The 21,645-nt window shown below is 30.7% G+C and overlaps 4 protein-coding genes across 4 annotated transcripts in view; all 4 read right to left on the bottom strand.

Moving 5' to 3' along the window:
• Positions 1-2,443, bottom strand: part of LOC101509367 (cysteine desulfurase, mitochondrial) — a 3,006-nt gene extending 563 nt beyond the window's left edge. Inside the window, exon 1 of the mRNA XM_004511743.4 lies at positions 923-2,443. Within this exon, the coding sequence (XP_004511800.1) occupies positions 929-2,302 (1,374 nt within the window). The 5' untranslated portion in view covers positions 2,303-2,443 and the 3' untranslated portion in view covers positions 923-928. The remainder of the gene's footprint in view (positions 1-922) is intronic.
• Positions 2,444-5,551: 3,108 nt separating this feature from the next.
• Positions 5,552-6,769, bottom strand: LOC101499545 (uncharacterized). The gene has a single exon (XM_004512150.4). The coding sequence runs from the start codon at positions 6,739-6,741 to the stop codon at positions 5,773-5,775; it is 969 nt and encodes a 322-aa protein (XP_004512207.1). The 5' UTR covers positions 6,742-6,769; the 3' UTR covers positions 5,552-5,772.
• Positions 6,770-9,108: 2,339 nt separating this feature from the next.
• LOC105852670 (uncharacterized) lies at positions 9,109-11,713 on the bottom strand. The gene is made up of 4 exons (XM_012719039.3): positions 11,529-11,713; positions 11,018-11,273; positions 10,231-10,421; positions 9,109-10,136 (listed from the first exon to the last, which is right to left on the bottom strand). The coding sequence occupies exons 1-4, from the start codon at positions 11,559-11,561 to the stop codon at positions 9,345-9,347; spliced, it is 1,272 nt and encodes a 423-aa protein (XP_012574493.1). The 5' UTR covers positions 11,562-11,713; the 3' UTR covers positions 9,109-9,344.
• Positions 11,714-13,387: 1,674 nt separating this feature from the next.
• On the bottom strand, positions 13,388-17,711 carry LOC101509045 (LRR receptor-like serine/threonine-protein kinase HSL2). Its single transcript, XM_004511742.4, has 2 exons — positions 14,325-17,711; positions 13,388-13,971 (listed from the first exon to the last, which is right to left on the bottom strand). Exons 1-2 carry the CDS (start codon positions 16,906-16,908, stop codon positions 13,622-13,624), a joined length of 2,934 nt encoding a protein of 977 aa, XP_004511799.1. The 5' UTR covers positions 16,909-17,711; the 3' UTR covers positions 13,388-13,621.
• Positions 17,712-21,645: the final 3,934 nt, after the last annotated feature.

Below are 21,645 nucleotides of genomic sequence, written 5' to 3'. Positions count from 1 at the left end.
TCTTTCGTCAACCTTCTGCCTGTCGATGTTGATCAACTACGATTTATGACAAAGACAGTAAATATTTTTACCGAACTTACATTAATTCATAGAAGCGACATTGATGCCACCAGATTCGTTTAACAAACACAGATTCACAGCATACTAACAATTGCCTTGGATCCGTTTTCTTAGCACTGCACATTCCTCTCCAAAGAAGAGGGAGCAAAATGACAATTTTGCAAAAATGCACAATCGTCCCTAAAATTCTAAAAGTGCTCCCTCAGACATCGAAAATTTTAACACTGGCCGAAACCCTCTAGAAACTGTAATCTCTCACGCACAGTGTTGTTAAATGTTGGCCACGGCAGAATGGCGTGGCAGATTTTTGGACAACCGCCATAGACAATTTGTGAAGGAATGCCCACCATGGTGACGCCATAGGCTGCAATGGTGTGTTTATATGGCAGATTTGTGGCCTTCTGCCATCACCAACACTGCTCACACATACCGAAAACACCTCACAATACATTTATAGTCTTCAAAACACAGCATTTTCATAGATATCAGCCGGCTGTGTATTTATTTATAATTCACTAATTTGTTCACATATTTTAGCTGACATAAATAACAATCAAACAGAATGAAAAGTTAAATCTACGAGAAAACAAGAATACACCATATGTAATGGGGAATACATATTCCAAATTCAGCAATGCACAAAGCAAACAAACTAAATCAAAACTTGACAACAAGTTATAAACATGAGTTTTTATTCTGTTCTGTCATCACAATCTAATTTAGGTACTTGTCAATAAAATGCATATAATAATACCATATAGTGATTAACTTATTATAATACATAACCATCTATGAGCACGCTTCATCCTAAATCACTATAAGTAATGTCAAAATAACTATAAAAAGGCTTCCAAAAACTGACCAATAATCAGTGCTGTGACCATTGAATATCCTTGATGTTGATGCCTTCCTTCACCATTTCATAAAGTGGACTCATTTCCCTCAGCTTCTCGACCTGTTGAACCGTGAGATGAACCGCCCTATCAATTTCAGCCTCGGTAGTGAACCTCCCAATACCAAACCTAATAGAAGTATGAGCCATATCCTCTTCCACTCCCAATGCCCTCAAAACATAAGAAGGCTCTAAACTAGCACTAGTACAAGCACTACCACTAGACACAGCAACCTCCTTCAACCCCATAAGCAAACTCTCCCCTTCAACATAAGCAAACGACAAATTGAGATTCCCAACATATCGCCTTTCCATACTTCCATTCACAACCACCCCATCAAGTTTCTCTCTAATCCCATTAAGCAACCGTTGCTGCAACGCTGAAATCCTCTTCTCATCATATTCCATTTCCTTCATAGCAACCTCACAAGCAGCACCCATTCCAACAACCAAAGGTGTAGCCAAAGTCCCGCTCCGAATCCCTCTCTCTTGTCCACCACCATTCATCTGAGGCTCGACACGAATCCTAGGTCTCCTCCTAAGATACAAAGCTCCAACCCCTTTTGGCCCATAAATCTTATGACCACTCAACGACATCAAACTCACGTTCCACTTATCAACATCAACATGAATCTTCCCTAAAGCTTGAGCTGCATCAGTATGAAAAGGAACATTAAACTCCTTACAAATCTTTCCAATTTCCTCCATAGGTTGAACAACACCAATCTCATTATTCACAGCCATAACAGAAACAAGACCAGTATCAGGCCTAATAGAATCCCTAAGCTTCTCCAAATCAACCAACCCATCAGACTCAACAGGAAGATAAGTAACATCAAAACCCTCCTGTTGAAGATGACGACAAGAATCAAGAACACACTTATGTTCCGTTTGCGTGGTTATCACGTGTTTTTTCTTCTCCTTGTAGAAATGCATAACACCCTTGATCGAAATATTGTTGGATTCAGTAGCACCGGAGGTAAAAACGATTTCTTTAGGTGAAGCTCCGATGAGAGAAGCCACCTGAGAACGAGCGTGTTCGACGGCGTTATCGGATTCCCAACCGTAGAAATGAGTGCGAGAGTGAGGGTTTCCATAGCGAGAGAGATAGAAAGGAAGCATAGCGTCGAGGACACGAGGGTCAACAGGTGACGTGGCTTGAACGTCTAGGTAAAGGGGTCTGCCGGAGATTTTGACACCCTTCATCGTGATTCCACCGGTTTCTTCATGGGTTTGGGGTTCCGCCGTTAAGGCTGCTGCGGTGGCTGTGGAAAGTGGGTGGCGGCGGAGGAGATTTGTATTTTTGGTGAGATGTTGACGGAGAGTGGAAGCAACTAGCTTTGAGGTCATTGGGTCGTTTGAGAAGGTTTTGAGTTTTTGTTTGTTATTGATTTTGGTTGGAGAAAGAGAAATAGGAACTGATTAATTGAGAAAGAGTGGTTTTATCTTTGTGGGTTTTTGATGAAGAATGCGCAATTGAGAAGAAAGGGTTTCCAAAGTTTCAGGGATTAAGTCACTTGTTGTCGGTTTAGTTAAATTGAAAGGATGATTTTTGGACGCGTCAACACACTCAACTCAACCGTTAGGTCTGGTGGTGATATATCTAATTTCATTTTGATGCACACAATTAAATTAATAAATCAAATTCATGAATTGGTAGAGATAGATTAATCAAAACTACAATTAAATTAATTTTAAAACAAAATTTATTTTTTTAAATTAAAATTTTCAATCTAAAAATTTAAATTATTTAATATTATTTATATTTTACTCTACAAAAATATGTGATAATTTTATTTATATTTCATATTTTCATCACGGGTTGAATAATTACCATGGTGGATAATATCAAGTGTAGTTTATGTGAAAATGTTAGAAATTTTTACGATGATTAATATTGTCATATTTAAATATAAATTTAGCATTATTTATAAAATTTACAATTGAAAGAGTGATGTTATTGCTGATGATTCAATAAAACAATATAGAACATATAAAAGTTTAGTTTTGAGGTATTGATATGTGTGCTCTTTGTTTTGTGTTAAACCAACGTCAAAAAAAGTAATGTTTCATTTGTGAATATGAGTATACCATTGTTTTTGTTGTTGTCAAATCTATACAAAAGAATTAATATTTCATTTGTGAATATGAGTATACTATAGATTTATAAATACAGAGAGTCGTAACAATTATTGTTAGTATCTGAAACAATTTTTAAGTATTGATTTATCATAAATTATGTGAGATAATATTTCCATTCTATATTTTTAAGTGAACTAATTGTGTTTGGACAATGGAACAGAAAGCTATGACAAACTTTAAGGACAGACTCATTAGAGACATTTCCATACCCTATAAGTCACTTAGTTGTGTTTGGATATTGGGAGGAAACGTTCGAGATAAGCCTTTTAAGAAGGGCAAGTTTTGGTATTAAATGTGGTGTAAAATACTATTTTTATTCTTAAGGGCATAAATTAATCTTAAAACTTTTTATATAGTATTTTTTTATAGATAAAATTTTTATTTTGAATGAGTTGAGTTAAAAAATTAATAAAATATAATCAATAAATAATAATTTATTAATTTAAATTATACACAAAATAAATGTTTTTAACCGATCAATTAGTTAGAATGTAATATTTCATTAATCAATTAATTATATATATATATATATTACATAACTATTGTGATTTTCAATATCTTTTACATAAAATTTTGGACTAAACTACAATACTCTCTATAAATTGCACAAATATTTTTTTATCGATAAACTAGATAGAAGATGGTCTTTCACTAGTCAGATAGTTAAATGAGAAATATATAATTTTCTTTAAAAATGTGATTTTTTAAATATATTATAAATAAAAATTTGAAGCAAATTATGATAAATAATGATGTATAGAACTGTAAAAACGACAAGTAAATAAAATATGTGTTCTTACAAAAACAAAAGAAACAAAAAAACAAATTTGAAAGAGTAACAACGTTGTGTTGATAAATTTTTAGATGAAGACAAGACAATTGCACAAATATTTTTTTATCGATAAACTAGATAGAAGATGGTCTTTCACTAGTCAGATAGTTAAATGAGAAATATATAATTTTCTTTAAAAATGTGATTTTTTAAATATATTATAAATAAAAATTTGAAGCAAATTATGATAAATAATGATGTATAGAACTGTAAAAACGACAAGTAAATAAAATATGTGTTCTTACAAAAACAAAAGAAACAAAAAAACAAATTTGAAAGAGTAACAACGTTGTGTTGATAAATTTTTAGATGAAGACAAGACAATTGCACAAATATTTTTTTATCGATAAACTAGATAGAAGATGGTCTTTCACTAGTCAGATAGTTAAATGAGAAATATATAATTTTCTTTAAAAATGTGATTTTTTAAATATATTATAAATAAAAATTTGAAGCAAATTATGATAAATAATGATGTATAGAACTGTAAAAACGACAAGTAAATAAAATATGTGTTCTTACAAAAACAAAAGAAACAAAAAAACAAATTTGAAAGAGTAACAACGTTGTGTTGAGTAATTTTTAGATGAAGACAAGACAATTGATAATAGAGTAAATATTCAATTTATTTCAAAGTTATAGGAATGTATTCACGTGTTTCTTTACATTACCATTATACTATAACGCTCTTTCTTTACATTACCATTAGTAATGTTTCTTTACATTAATAATGTGAGACTAAGTTGAAAATTTTGTAATATCTCTTTCCATTTTTTACTTGTCACTTTTATAAAAGAAAATTATTGGTATTTTTTTTCTTTCGAATATCCATGTAAAATTAACTATTGTCAATAATATATTTAAATGTTTTATTATATAGAGCAAAATATTATAATGAAATAATAAATAAATAAATAAATAAAGATGTTATAGAAAAGACAATTATTTCTTCAGAAGTTTTAATTTATTTTTCATTGTATGTAAATAACACGAAAACGATATTTAAAAACAAACGGACGAAGTATATACATTTTCGAAAACATTGAATGGATCACCAGGAGTCAGTTGCATAAATTGGGCACCATTTTCTATAGGTCTATAGTCAACCAGGCTTTGCATCATTGCATTCCCAAAAATTATTCTAGAAACTATATATAAACAAACAAGAATAATTACGTTTATAAATCCCATGCTGATTGTTGGACCAAATTCTACTAAACTAAACAACCTCCCTCCCTACACACAAACTGCTAAATACTCGTCATTTTCTCAAACTCGCATGATCGCTATTTTTGTGGCGAAAAAGTCACAGTAATTATAATAGTGTATTTTATAAGAGAAAGATGAAAGAGAAATAATAAATAAAATAAGAGATAGTATATTGTAGGAGGAAATAGATCATCCAAAAACATGATACATTTCTCGGCTTAAAAGTAGCAATATAGATGGTGATGAGCCACGTAAAATCAATGGCTTCAATTTTGTTTTTGCACAAGAAAAAATCATTTCATTCAGAGTTGTTAAGTGATGGTTACTACTCGTCTATAGACCCAAACAAATAAATTGATATATAAAATTCATTATCTACTTTTATTAGTCTATGTGAAAACAACAATGAAAATTTATAATTAAAGACTAACACAAGAATAATCAATTTATTCTATGGAGGCCATTAATAAATGAAGCACCAAATATCCTGTCATACGAAACACCAATTCATTTGGTCCCATAGTTTTGTTGTCTACCAAAACAAATATCATCTCTTTTTTGTACTCTACTAAACAATGATATTACAGAAAAAATATAAAAAATGTATCTACGAAGCTCAATTGTAATTGATTTTGAATTAAAATTCCAAATCCAAGAACGAATTTTGTTCCTGAACTTGAACCCCGAGTGAGTAGAGCACATCTTCCCTACTCCATCCTCCACGCAACAACATCAACGATAAATCTCTCACGTGCACGTGCACGTGCTCCACTATCTCCTTTTTATCTTTGAAAACACGTTTATCTTGTTCATATTGATTCACCTTCATCATCATCATCATATCGCGTATCTCTTCCTCTTTCCACCCTCCTTCCCTCAATTTCCGCAACACGTCATCCATACACTCCCCCAATTCTCCTTTTCGTTCATCCCACCACCATTTCCACCCTCTCCCATCTGCCATCTCCGACCAAAATTCAATCGTCCTCGCCTTCGTCGCCGCCCAAACTGGCTCCACCGCCTCAACCCCCGACAAAAACTCTGCACGACGAACAAATCCGGCAACATCGAAGCTATCCAAACGAACGTGACCACCGTGATCCACATAAAAAATAGGATTCCCGATGACGTTAGGCGACGAAGGTATATAATAACTTTGGTAAATAGGAACAAGACGTGGCACAGCGTCCAAAATAGTTTGAATGGATTGAGCCGCATCTTTCGGAAGTGGGCCCCAGGAAGGATGCCAGAAACGGTTATTGGAGACAGTACGAAGGATGGAAGAGAGTGGTAGGTCGAGAAGAATTCGAAGCTGTTGTTGTGAAGCGGAACGCCAGTTGGGAAAACCGGGAGAGATTGGTAGACCTTGTTGGAGGATTAAACGAAGGTCTGGTGGAAATGTGAAGTTGAATTTAGATTCCAGTGATGAGAATTCTGTGTCAGATAGTCCTTGTTCGATTACAACATTGGAGGATTTCATGCGTTGTATGAGATCGTTAGCGTATGATTCAAATGAGAAGATTATTCGTTTGGGTCTTGGTGGTTTTGAATTTGGTTTTGGTTTTGTTCTTCGGATCTCTTCTTCTTCCTTTGTAACGCTGCTCATTCTCAGATTTGTTGTTGTATTGCGTTATTTACGTAGTTATCTCATCACTACTATGCGTACTCAGAATAAGATTTAGATATAGAGAGAGAATGAAAGGGACACTTTGACTCTATTTTTAATTATTTAATGTTATTCTTTTTCAACTATTTAATACTATTACTTTAATATACTTTTATTTAATTCAAAAAAATCTACTATTTTTTAATAGATTTAATTTGCGTTATTGACCGATTTAATAAATTTGAAATATGTTTTATGTAAAATATATATATTAAAAAAATGTCATTTTAGTTCCATTTGAATTGTGTTCTTTGATTTTTATTTCAATTTAATCCTCATTTAAATAATTTTATTTAAAGTTATAATCTTCTTTAATCAATTAAATGATAATTTTAAAATAAATATCTACACCGTTAATTAATTAAAGAATAATTAAAGCCATTTAATGTACAAAAAAATAAAATAAAAACATAATAAATTTTGATGTAACTTTTTTCTTTTAACTTTACTTTGCAAATTATATAAATTTTTGTAACTTCTATTATTTTATGGATAAAAGCAAATAGACCAGTACATTAATACCCATTTTATACATTAATATTAATATTATTATATGAAGACTCCTTATTTTGAATGGGATTTTTTTGACAAATTTACCTTTAATAATTTAGTTTTTTCAAATTAAATTTAAATTAATACCATAAATTATATGAAACTTGTTAAATTTAATTTTTTTTCTCTTCATTTTATATGTTTTCTGATTTTGTCCCTATCTTATAATTGATCTTCCTTTTCATGAGAATTGTGATTGTAATGTGTAAATAAGGTTTCTAGGCTTTTTTTTCCTAATAATTAATTACGTCTCTATTTTGAAAATCTCACATTTTTGTTTTAGGAAATAATGTCAATAGAGAAAGGATATATTCTCATATATAATATAGTAGAATGTCCATCCATGGCTTTTTTTAAATTAAATGAATCAGATGATCCCATTCTTCTCGATAAAGAATGGTCTTATAATTTGTACCAAAAAATAAAAAAGATTGACCATATGAATTCTTATAATTGGGCGGAGGAGAAGATAGAAATATACTCAGCTACAGTTTGGTCACTTGGGTAATTTAAGAATAAAAAAATAAGCTAGGCAGAAAAAGGATATATATTTTTAAAATATAATTAATATCACTATAATTATTTGAATATGAGATTATATCCTCTTTATTTATATAAAGTATAATATATAATAGATTATTTTAAAAAAATAAGTAGAATGAAATTCTTCATAAAAATAAATGTTGATTTTAATTTTGTCATAACAATGGATCACGGGATCTGTAAGAATAAAGACGAGAGATAATCTATTTGTGGTTGGAAATAGAGATGGAGATAGGAGAAATGTTGAAAGAGAGAGTACGGATGAAAATTACACTATCTTTTTATTCATATGTTAAAGAGAGGTGATTTAAGACTATCTTTCACTTTATAATCATACATTCAATCGTTTTTTTAATTTATTTTATCTAAATAAGTTGTTTCAAAATAAATTTAGTTTTTCTTTTGTACTTTGTTGTTATGATTTTGTCATTTGAGTACAACGTTTTTTCTATTTTTCCGTCTTTGTACAACGTTTTTTATTTTCCTAGTTTGGTGCGATGTTTCGATTTGGTTTAGATTGACAAAGTAATTTGATTGATTACAAATTTCAATCAAAGACTTTGGTGTCGTCAATGCTACATATTCAGAGATATAGATATTTATGACACAAATTTTATTATATTTGTAAGCACGCTGTTGTGTTGTTTTATGCTATGATGCTGTTTTATATTCTTTAGCAACAAATTTGAAATTATATTGTATTAAAGTATTCTACCATTTGAATCAATAAATATAATTTTTTTCAATAAATAAATAGTTATTTAAAAATTAATAACATCATATAATATATTTAAATTTTAGAAAAAATTAACAAAATTTAAATTCAATTGAATAAATTATTTCAAATTTTCAAAATAGGTTTAATGTAATTTAAAGATCTAAAATTTTAAATTTTTAAAAAACTTAGAATTTAATTCAATATAGTATCGTACAGTATGTTGGTTTTTTAAATAATAAATAGACTTCTAAATATCCCTAAGGTCTACCTATTTATGTGCAAATATTTTTCCTATTTCATTTGGACAGCAAAAAAATAGACTACTAAAAAAAATTAATATTATTTATTAAAAAAAAAAAGTTTAGCTTGACATCGACCTAATGTAGACAAAGTCATAGCAATTGTTAATTGATGCGACAAAGTCATAGACAAAAAAACCTGTTAGCATAATTGAGTAATTCAAATCATAAAGTGCAAAAAATGGAATCCCTTGATTGGTATGGCAAAATATTAGTAATGAAAATTTACCAAAAATTCTAGGTAACCCACCTAGCTAGAAGATTATCACAATTGAACATAGTGGTCCCATAATCCAACAAATCTATTGTTAGGAAACTAGATGCAAGTAACTTCTCCTAAAAGTACTATTAACAATTGTTAAGTAGATGCATAACTTTTCAAAATTGAAAAACTTGCTTTGGCAATATTCATCTTTTGTTACACCAATCTCTTAGGCAGCAGAACAAGTGTCTTCATCATCTCTCACTTCTTCCTCATTTTCATCTTCATGCTCTTTTGAAGCACCCTCTTCATTTGCAACATTTGGTATGAAACTACGTTTATAGAATACATTTTTATTGACTAAACTTAACACAGGCCTAGTAGGGTATGGAGAAGGAGTTCCATAAATCTTCCCAGAATTCCGCAAATGTTGTGCGTAAAACTGCAAATTACATTGATCTGGAACACCCATGCTCAACCCTTTATCTGGCTTTGATGGTTCAAAATTAACGTAAGGTCCCAAACTGGGTCCTCCATGACTTCCCTGATTAACTTGGCCTCCGCATGCAGTAGAAGGAAATGTTCTTTCTTTAAGGATAACTTTTTCAAAGATGGGTTCTTTAGACTTAAACTGAGGCTTACTCGGTGCGGGGCTTTTCCCAATAGCTCGAGATTGAGACTCGTGTGGTGCATCTGTTGAAGGTATTGACAGCTTACGTGGCCTCCCTCTCTTTCGTGGTTGTTCTGTTCTGACCGGGATAGTCTCCACAGTTTCATTGGTAGGCTTTTCCGCTTGATGTTTGAGTGATAAAAATTCTATCCTCACAGCTTCATCGACGGACCTTTCTGCTCTATGTTCGAGTGGTGAAACTTCTTTCCTTACAGTTTCATTGGTAGACTTTTCCGCTTTAAGTTTGAGTGATGAAAGTTCTTCTTCAATCTTAGTTAGTCGATAGTTGTAATTCGAAACTTCATCTTGCAATCTACTTACCGTATTCCGGAGCTGAAAATTCTTCATTAACTGCAAGAGTAAACTTGTTCATATTTCTAATCAAGGTACAAGAAACCATAATGAGCATAACTTGATTATGAGACTTGGCAAAAAAGGTATTGACCTGCTCTTCCCAAAGTTTCTTGTGCTTCGGAGAAAGATTTTCATGTTGTTTGATGTTTTCTATTTGCAAGGAACTCTCTCCAGGTATGTTAGGAGTTTCTGAAGAAAAGCTAGAGGTTCCAACAAAATTGGGAACATAAGGATGCTGTAATTGATGCATCTGAGCCAAATGAACAGATTGATTCCAAGCAGCTGCAAACGAGGTCTCAAACTTTATATCTTAAAGTTACATACGTGTTTATGTTTATTTTACACAGTTGAGTAACCCACAAAAATGTATAACAATATAAAATGATGCATCAGCTAGTACAGATCACAGTGTTCAAATACATATACTATACATTGAATTCAAATATTCTCCACTAGTTACAATAGAAAAATGACAGGAAAGAACTCCTATTTCCATAACAAAACTTGGCCTATGTTTGGTTACATGTTTGTGACTCCTATAATCACATTTGGGTTATGTTTGGGTTAGTCTAACGACAATAAATGATTAAGTTTGGCTTCCAACTTTAGAATTGATTGATTCTGGTCCCAAAATAAATTTTATTAATATTGCTAATTTATGCGGTAACCAGAGTCAATTCTCAAATTTATTGACATATATACACACACAAAAGCAATTCTAATCTAAACATAAATAAATAACTTTGAGTTTACTCACTTTGAACTAAAATCAATTTAAAAAACACAATTCAATCAAGATCAATTTTGTCACCTCAAAACCAAACATACACACACCTATAAAATTGTATAAAGAAATTCTGGAAAAGTAGCTTACAAACCTGGATAGCAAGAATATGTGTATCCAATGGTCTGGGTTGTTGAGGAACTACCTCCTCCATGTACAGCAGGAGCAACCACTTGAGGCATCCAAAAGGGAAATGGTGAGTGTGCAAATGCATGACCTTGTTGTGGATGTGGTAACGGCGGCGGCGGTTGTTGTTGCTGATTTGAGTTAGGCACATTGTCGTTTGAAGTACTAAAGTTGGTACTATTAATGTCAATAGTCATCCTTGTCGCAGCTTTGTCTCGTGTGTTCTGTTAATCATCACCATATTCATATTAATCTTAATTAATACTACACAAAAATGGGTGGTTAAACTATTCAATTTGATTAAACTATTGAAATTGCAATATACAAAATTTTGATGCTTTTGCATTTATGATTGAACCCTTACATTTGATGACAAAATAACCTCCAAGAAGAAAATTAAAATACAGAATATTGATCTAATTAAGGAATGTGTTGTTGAAACCACAAAAGATTGAGAGAGAAAAAAAAGGATTTAAAACCTGGGGTTGAAGAAATGGGGGATTGTTATCCATGTTGTTGAAGAACAATGAGTTGTTTGATTGATTAAGAAGTGTTGCAAGTAGAAGCTAGAATGAAGGGATGGGTATTAGATGGAAAATGAAGAGGCTTCTCTCATGCATTCTTCAATCGTCTCTAGAGTACTGAACAATCTTTTGTACCAAAAACAAAAAGAGTACTGAACAATTTTTGTTTGTGTTCGCTGACCAAATCATATAATAGACGAAAAACGAAGTGTGGTGTAGAAACTAGAAAGTGTACTTGATTTGAATGTTGTGTGACTTTTGGAGCGCGTAGAAACACACGGCTAGCTATCTTCTTTGTTTTATTTCTTTTTAAGACGGAGATTATAATTGATTTTAATTAAAAATTATTTAAATTTTAGATGATTTATGTTTTGATATATTTAAGTAAAAGTAAATTAAATAATAAATTTTAATATAAAAATAATTTATAGATTGATAATATCTAAACATATTAAAATTAATTTTGTATTTTTAAAATTAATTTTTATTTCTTCAAAGTGGATATATTAATTTTCCATAACTAAAATAATTTTTTTAGTTTATTATAAAAAGAAATTAGAATAATTTTGCCTTTGAATAACTATTTAATCATATGCGAACTTTAATAGTATTTAGATAAGATGATTTAAGTCTCTTTTAATTTAACTAAAAATTCAGAGGTTAAATTCTATTACATTAATAATTTTGTCTTTTATTCTATTCTAGTCCTATTTGACTTGAAGGATTGGAAGATAGTCAATTTACAACAAACAAATATATGTGAATTAGTGATATGGACACTTAAGACATTATCGGCCTTAGTTAACTTAAATATGTGACATTTTATAAAAACTTAAATGACACTTTAGTCTTTCCCATAAAAAAAGAAAAATATTAATTTAGTTCCTGCAAAATAAAATATATTGATTTAAATAAGTGATATACATACTTGTATTTTAAATGTAATAAATTAATTCATTAAATTCGTTAGTTTCTCAACGATATTAAAATTCATTTAAAATGTCTTTAAACTTTACCTTAATTAACAAATAATTAGGTTGGATTTTGAATTCAAACTCGAGATTTTATAATTGTATGATTTAATTTAATATTTCTTCTTAGATTAAAAAAAAACCATCTACATTAATTTGACTTGATAGTGTTTAATTTGTAAATCTATATTAAAAATATTATATATATATATATATATATATATATATATCATTTAATATATATTTTTATTATTATTTATCATGAGATTTTGTTAAAGTCGGCATTTTAAAACTTTGTATTTTTGTAGGTTTTATTGTCAATTTCAGCTTTAAGCTACTTCATTATTTCTTGTTAGAAAACCAATGGTTCATGAGGAAAAGATAGAGGAAAAAACACTTCCTTTACTTAAGCAATTACATGCTTGTGTTTAAGAAAACAAATTATCTCAAGAAAGAATAGATGTTATTTAAGAATTAAGACAATATACCCTGCCAAATTTTAGGTTATATCAATACTAATGATAGTATGTCGATCTTTCAGAAACAACTACGTATAAAATGTAGGAATTATTATAATTAGATAGATTAAGTTGTATTTTCTCAGTCTCACAATAAATATCATTTTTATAAAAATAATTTGTATTAAAATAAATGTCAGTTTTCAAATTTTAATGCAACTTTTTTTATACACTATCATTCAATAATTCTTATGTGTATAACTTACAAAATATTATTGTACTTACATTAATAATAGTAAAAAAACTCATCGATAATTAAGATGAGTAATTTGTTAAAATGAATTATCTATTTTTTCTAATTATTATATTATTATATGTTTAGTACTTGTGAAAAAACTTTAAGCGTAATTTATTGTGATAGAGGAAATAGTTTACATTCTTTTTTATGGATGAAGCTTAACTCCCCATCTATACAAGAAGATTTACATACAGTGAGAGTTTATTCGATCACTAATAAAAGCAATTTAATTCCTCAATGAAAGATATATTGAAAACTTCCTTCAAAATTTGAAAGTTTTCCATCATACAAACTAGAGATCTTGAAAAGCCCAATTGAATTTCATGACTTGGGTCGAGCCAATTTATGGTCTTTGAGCAATTCAACCACCCTTCTCATTGAAGGTCTACTAATTGGAAATGCTGAGGTGCAAAGTAGAGCCACATTCAACACCTTCTCAACATCTTCATAATGACAAGTATCTAAGTTCAATCTTGGGTCCACAATCTTGGTCCAAGTAATACAATCTCCATGAGATGATGATAAAGCAGTCTCAGTGACCCACTTCACAATATCTTTGTTCTCACCAAAACTAGAGTCATTTGGCCTCTTCCCAGTGATCAATTCCATCAGCACAACACCAAAACTATACACATCACTCTTCTCAGTCACTTTCAATGTATAAGCATACTCTGCAATTACATCAATTACGTACATATTAGTACCAATCAAGTTCTCCAAACAATAAGTCCTAACATTACCATAAATTTTGGATTACAAATAATGAGTCCTAACATCCAGAGATGCTAATACATATATTTTCTATACCTTGGTCGAAACCAAATGATATCAACAACACCAAGATTTGTGTAATGTTGTGATTAATTTAAACCGTGACACAACATTTATATGTAATAGTTGAAATCACGAAATCTTTATTGCAACAGTAGCAGTTGAAATATCTTATTAAAAATTTATTCTAAATAGATCAGATTTTAAACTACTATTTTTTATTATAAATGATGAAATAGTTAATAAAACTGACCTGGAGCTATGTAGCCATATGATCCGGCAACTCTAGACATAGCACATTCAGTTCCCTCACGCATCAATGTCTTAGCAATTCCAAAATCAGCCAGACAAGGCACAAAATCATGATCAAGTAATATGTTATTACTCTTTACATCCCTATGAACAATAGCAGGAACACAATCATGGTGTAAATAAGCCAACCCTTGAGAAGCACCCAAAGCAATTCCAAATCTCTTAGACCAATCCATTAACACCCCTCCAAACTTCTCCTCATGCAATACATCACCCAAACTACCATTCTCCATATACTCATAAACCAATATTCTAAAATCATCACCACTACAACAAAACAACAGTTTCACTATATTAGCATGTCTAATTCTACCCAATGTTTCAATCTCTGATTTAAATGCTGATTCAGTATCTTGTTTATTTTTACCACCACCCCAAAGCTTTTTTACCGCAACTATCTGACCCGTTTTCACTTTCACCTTATAAACCTGACCCGAACTCCCTCTTCCAATCAAATTCTCGTTTGTTAAAAAAGGAACAATATCTTCCTCATTGAACCCAACTCTCTGAAACGCGGTTGTCATAAAAGCCCGTTTCGATTTTCCAACTAAAGTACCCGACTTTCTCTTCAAAAACCACAAAATACACACAAAAAGTAGAACAACAGAAAAAGTTAAAACGATTATAGCAACAATGGAAAAGGGTTTGTGATTTGAACAACGAGGAAGGGTTTTCATAACGGGGCTACATAAACCCGGGTTACCCATTAAACCCGATAAATAAACTTGATGGTTAAAACCCGAAGGAACTTCACCGTACAATTTGTTATCAGAAACGTTGAATTGATTCAACGTTAAATTCGTTAACTCCACCGGAATTTTTCCCGTTAAATAATTAACGGCGAGATCAAGGTATATTAAGTCAGGTAAATTACCAAGTTCACGTGGAATTGAACCGGTGAACCGGTTATGCGAAAGGTTTAACTCCGTTAACTCGGTCCATGATGTTACGTTACCGGGAATCTCGCCGATGAACATGTTTTCCTGCATTTTAAGTTTCTGCAACTTTTTCAAACCGGTTATGCAGGTTGGAACTTCACCGGTAAACCGGTTGTTTCCGATGTCAATTTCAACTAGCCGAATAAGTTCGCAGACTTCATTCGGAAACTGACCGGTAAACCGGTTACCGGCTAAAAGCAGTTTTGTGATTCCTTTGGCTTTGGAAATTGAACTTGAGATTGAACCTTGAAACTTGTTGTGTTCCATTTTCAGAAAATAAACATTTGGAAGGTTCCAGAAACTCGGTGAAACTGAACCAGAGAGTTCGTTGTTTTCAATTCTTACGTATTTGAGAGAATCACATTCGCTATATTCATCATGCAGAGGACCAGAAAATCGGTTTCTGAATGTGATGAGTCGCTGAAGAGTTTTTCTTTGGCATAGAAACTTTGGTAACTCTCCAATGAAGTTATTAGTTGAAACATCGATTTCTATTAACGCAGAGTTTTTTCCGAGATCTTGTGGAAGTTTTCCTGAGAAGCTGTTGTTGTAAAGATTCAGATGCTGCAAATTTTGATTTGAAGCTAAAATTTGTGGAACTTCACCGCTGAGAAAATTGTCGTTTAAGTTGAGAACAGAGAGATTCATTGAAGCGATTTGTTCTGGAAAATTTCCGGTGAGAGCGTTCTGAGAGAGGTCTAAGAGAAACAAACTTGTGAGGTTTTTTAAACCTTTTGGAATTTCACCGGAAAGATTGTTATCAAATAGTTCAATTTTTTGTATGGTTTTCAAGCTTGAAATGGTTTCTGGGATTTTACCAGACAAAGAGTTTTGTGACAAATCGAAGTTTTTGATGGAAATAAGACTGAAAATTGTGTCTGGTATGTTTCCTATGAGGTTTATTTTGGATAAATAGAGAAATTCTAGCTTCGTAAGGTTTCCTATTTCAGAAGGTAAAGGTGAAGGTTTCATTGTTTCTGTGTAAGCTAGTTCAAACCGAGTTAACTCACTGAGGTTACTTAAAAACGGAGGAATTGCTCCGGTGAAAAGGTTACCAGACAAAATCAGAACTTTCAGTAGTGGAAACCGGCCGAAACTCACCGGAATGTCGCCGGTGAAGTTGTTCAATGAGAGGTCAAGTGTTCTTAGTTCAAAGATTTCTGATGGAAACTCCGGTAACGTTCCGACGAATAAGTTGTCGGAGAGGTTTAAGAAACGAAGATTAGAACAGGGTAGTATGGAATGTGAGGAAAGAACATTGCCGAGAAAATTGGTTCCAAGTGAAAGGTTTTGGAGAGTTGGAATGTGACAAAAACCAGAGGGGAAATCGCCGTAGATACCGAACTCGGTGAGGTCGATTGTTACAACTGATTTGTTTCGTGAATCGCAGGTTATGCCTGTCCAGTTACAAGGATTGTGTTGTGTGTTTGGTAACCAGTCTTTGAGACTCTTGTTTTGATCATCGATTTGAGTGTTCTTCACTTGCAGAAGAATTTCATAGTCTCTTGAAATTGAAAAGGTGGTTCCATTTGAATACATGAGTAAAGATAGTAGTAAAAATGGAAGAATGAGTTTTTCTTTTTCCATGTTGTTCAATTTTGGTAGTGGAGGATGAGAATGGTACTGAAGTTATATTGTAGGAGAAGTTGGTATAGTTTGGTATGAGTCATACACTTTCTAGTGCTTTTTCTCGTGAAGCATGGAGATGGATCCTTTTATTCATGCATGAAGATGGGGACAGTTAGTTTGGTTTGGTATGGTTCACTTTTTGTTGTTGAAGGTATTACAAAGTGTGTTGTTTTTTTGAGATTATTACGAGGGAGAAAAAAGTGTGTATTCAATGCTTCAGCGGTTTTGATATTGATGGGTGGAGTGGGAGGGGGAGGGAAACGTGGTTTTGCATTTGGAGTATTTTGAAAAAAGCAAGTTTACTTTTAAGCAATGAGAATTTTGCATGAGAAACCAGAAAGGGAGAACAAGACAGAGACATAGGATTGCATTATACTACTACTTCCAGAAGAAGAATCATTCTTGAAGATTGGTTTGTGGTAGATTAGATTACAATTTAGAGTTTTGGACTAGCTATGATATTTTTGTAGTAAAGATTAATTAGAGGTGTGAAACAATTAGAAGATGATTCGATGAATAAGTTGACTATGTTTTGTGTGGTTCAATTTGAAATCTGGGTGAGAACCAATACTCTTTACTCTTATTGTCTATTAGTTGAAGTATATTATATATAGAAGAATAAAAAAGAGAAAAACGAGGTGTTGTTTTTGTGTTTTGTGTAATAGAGCCTTATAGCTTAGGTAAAGAGAATATGGAATGCCCCATACTTAAAAAGGAAAATGACATTTATGTACTGTAATCTACTAATTTCCAACCACTAAAATGTAGTGCGAGAATATATATATTTTTTGAAAGAAAGAAAAGTTAGTAATGGTTGGGAAGAATATGTTCCTCTGGCTCTGCTTTGCCGTGAAGAATCAGGTGTCTCGTCTCTTCTCTTTACATTGTTCCTGAGGGTTAATTTAAATTAAACAAATACTAATCAAATGAACGCCATTCCCTCCCCTTTGCTGGTCATTTTTCTTTATATTCAAGGACAATATAGAAAATATCTCACTCACACCTATATACATATACTCTATATTTAAAATATAAATAAATGAAAAGTGATCTGATATATGATAGTAAAATATAGAGAGAGAAAAAAAAATAAGATAGTGAGTAAATGTTTGAAAATTTGGGATCTCTATAGATCATTATTAGGCATTGCAGCAAGGTTGAGTCGGATATAGATTTTGCCTCCTTCATTTTTGCATTTGATTTATTGGGGAAAATTTGCACTCGTTTCATAGTGTATGTGAAATTTAGGTCTCATCTTCGTTCACAACAGAGTTCGAGTTTTTCCACCCGCACCTATTTATATATATATAAAATTATAAATTTAAAAGTTATATCTATTATAATTAATATAATAAAATAATAATTATTAGATAATAATAAAATAAAAAATTTGTTTTTTATAGAATAAGATTATCATTTTTAATATTTAAAAAAATATTAAGTATATTTAATATACAAATGTATAGAAAATTCAAAATTTATTATAATATTGTTTGCGGGGTGGATATCATCACCCTAAACCTCTTTCCGCCTCCGAAAATTAATTTCAGAGAAAATTCGCACTCGCACTCAATCAAAGCAAGTTTTATCCGCCCAAATCAAACGGGTTTGAGTGGATATCCACATGGACTATTTTGTCATCCCTAATAATTACTCGATAAATATATATTTTTTGAAATAAAATATAAATAAAAATGATAGTAAAAAATTGATGTATTTAATTAAAAAATTAGCATAAATACATCAATTTTTTAACTATCATTTTTGTTTATATTTTCTTGTAGATGATGTATATATACATTTTTTGTAATTGAGATCTGAGGGAGTGTATACTTGGTGACAAAATTTAATAAAAATTAGCTTAAATATCCTATTGAACTTTTATCTTTAAGGTAATATTTGATTAGTTATTTATCTTTATTTTGATTTATTTTGGTAATTTATCTTTTTATAAGTTATATATTTTAATCATTTCAATAAAAAGTTATAACAACATTCAGTCTTTGAAATTTCTTTTAACAATTGTCAATATGTATCTAATATATTATTATTTTTTTAAATATTCATTTAACTCAATAATAAATTTGTCCTTAAAAAAAAATATTGCATGTTTTGAAACATATATAAACTCTTTGATATGAATGACATTTATCAAACTTTAGTGCATTTTCACATCATCCTTTAATATTGCACAATAAATTTATACAATTGATTCATAATTCATGATAATAAATATATACAGTTGTTTAAAAAAGTTAAGAAAAAAAAATACTATCTATAAAAGATAAATATCCTAAATAAATAAAAAATAAAATGTATATTAACTAAAAGATAAAATATTAAAATTATATTTAAGTAATAAAAATATGTTAAAAAAAAATTATTTTTCCGCATATGTTTCTGGCTAAAAATAATTGAAAGATTTCGTATACACTAAAGGAAAAGCCTAAAATTGAGAGAGGCCATTTAGCTAATAGCTTAAGTATTTTGCACTCTACGTGGATATCACACCAGTGCTATCTATGTAAGAGAAATCATTTAGCTCAAAATAATTTGACAATCGAATGAGAGTTCTTAAGAATCATTTTGACATTAGATATGATTATTTTGTTAGACTATTTGGAAAAGGTAAGTATTTTTATCTTCTTTTATGTATCTCCCTCTCTATCTCCATCAGTATCTCTCTGTTTTTTTTTTTTCTTTATCTCTTCTCTTTCGTTCTAATTTTTCTTCTCTTTTTATTTATCCTATCCATCAAAATAGTCAATTATTTATGTACTCCCTCTAATCATTACAAATAATATAATAACTCAATTAATTAAAAAAAGTTATATAAATATATTTTAAATTTTAAATTATGGAATTGATAGTAATCAAGTCTTTATATTAATAATACACAATGTAATCCAGATCAGAACTTGCCCTATGATAAAATGTGGATGTTCCCAACTCTTTTGAAACAACATTGAAATTACTCCAATAAAGCCATAAGAATCTAACCATGCTTTTTATGTGGACCCTTTAGCAACAAATACATTATCTACAAAATAATGAACCGTATAGATGATAAATGCATTTGTTGACTTTCCTGTTGTACTACTACTAGTACTCACTGATTATTACACTTTGTCGGTGACCTTTCCCATTGAACTTGACAAGGTGAACTAGTAATTGCAAGTTGGGGAAAAACATAGTGCATCATTGGGTTATTGAACCTTTACGCGTCATGAAGCAGTAGTTTTAAATTTTTGCATAAAACAACCTTTTTTTTCAGAACAAAAAGGAAGAATTAGTTGAGCTAATTCAGCCATTTAGTTTATGATGTGATTCTTAATTGTGATTGCTAGTAATTTAAAAAGGAGTATAAGCTATCAAATTAATTCAATGTTGCCACATCAATGAAACCTATTTCAACAAAAGAAGACACAATGGTCTTCTATTTAAGGCACTACTTTGTTGACTTGGATATCAAAGATTGAGAATATTTATTGGCATTTAGTCATGGGATTGGACCATTTAGTCTATTCATAGTCCAAAATTAAATGATTTGTAGCACTTTATCTTTTTCTAGAATTATGTTTGTGACATAAAACTAGCAGCACAGTATAATTGACTTGTTTTCTTTTGTGTGTGCTCATTTTCTCTTCGAATTAATTGAAATAGCCATGCTTTCGGCCCTATTAACTCTATAAGGACAATTAGATAAGAGGGGACTCACATTCTCCTTATTCAAAAAATTTCAATGTATTTCATTTGATTTAATTTTGATTGTTGAGGTTATGGATTCAATTGCACTTCACATGTAAATTCAATATTATAGATTTTAAAGTTTCTGCAACGGTATTACAATCGCAACTTAAGCTGCATTGATCACATTTTTTTGTAGCATAAAAGTTCACAACGTAACTGCAACTACAATTTAAAATCATGTCTAAATCACATTTTTATTTGTTATATCCCTAATGACTTTTGTCAAGCTTCGACCCAAAAATTGAATTTGCGTAAATATTGTTTGGTGCTCAAGTCACATTGTTGAAGTATTGTCCTCTTCGGGGTATTGTGCATAAACACTTGTAATTTTGTCCTTAATAAAAGACGCATCAACCGATAAAAACGTGTGAATATTATTTATAAACTACTTTTACCTTTGATTTTTAAATAATGTGATACTTTTTTTTGTACATGAATAGTATCCATCGGTCAAGGCTAGGGACTAATGGATCTATAAGTCCTCGTGCCTGATTTCGATCATTCTACTCCACAAACGACACCATTATGCTGACCTTAAACAATATTTTTGAAGTAGTATGTGTTTAAGTCTTGTATGTTGATGTTTTCCGTTTTATCTTTAATAATAAAAGACACATCGATAGATGGATAAATTACATGTTATCTCTCAATTCTCAAATGAATATATAAGAATTTTTTGTGTACTAAAACAAATCTCATGTAATATTTTATGACAATATTTGAAACAACCTTGATACCAATATTTTTAGTTAGATAACATGAATAGTACCTTTGTGCAATGTGGTCCATTAAAACGGTGATTTGTTGTAGTGATTTTGCAAAAACGGAAGTACGTTGAGAAAGATATGAAAGAGAGAAGCTGTTTTTCTTGATTGGTTGATTAATGAAAACAAAGTCTTATTATATGTCTTCACAAAATTTAGCTATTTTTCTACTCTTCTAATT

This window comes from Cicer arietinum, chromosome 8 (genome assembly GCF_000331145.2).
Source record: "Cicer arietinum cultivar CDC Frontier isolate Library 1 chromosome 8, Cicar.CDCFrontier_v2.0, whole genome shotgun sequence".
Classification (NCBI taxonomy): Eukaryota; Viridiplantae; Streptophyta; class Magnoliopsida; order Fabales; family Fabaceae; genus Cicer; species Cicer arietinum.
Note: the sequence above shows the minus strand (reverse complement) of the source record. Positions and strands in the feature narration are given on the sequence as shown.

Coding starts and splice junctions, on each gene's coding strand:
- LOC105852670 (XM_012719039.3), bottom strand. CDS start 11,561: ATGGATAACAATCCCCCATTTCTTCAACCCCAG. Junction 11,274..11,528: donor CCCCATTTCTTCAACCCCAG/GTTTTAAATCCT, acceptor GATGATTAACAG/AACACACGAGACAAAGCTGC. Junction 10,422..11,017: donor CACATATTCTTGCTATCCAG/GTTTGTAAGCTA, acceptor CCTCGTTTGCAG/CTGCTTGGAATCAATCTGTT.
- LOC101509045 (XM_004511742.4), bottom strand. CDS start 16,908: ATGGAAAAAGAAAAACTCATTCTTCCATTTTTACTACTATCTTTACTC. Junction 13,972..14,324: donor ATATGGCTACATAGCTCCAG/GTCAGTTTTATT, acceptor ATGTAATTGCAG/AGTATGCTTATACATTGAAA.
- LOC101499545 (XM_004512150.4), bottom strand. CDS start 6,741: ATGAGCAGCGTTACAAAGGAAGAAGAAGAGATCCGAAGAACAAAACCA.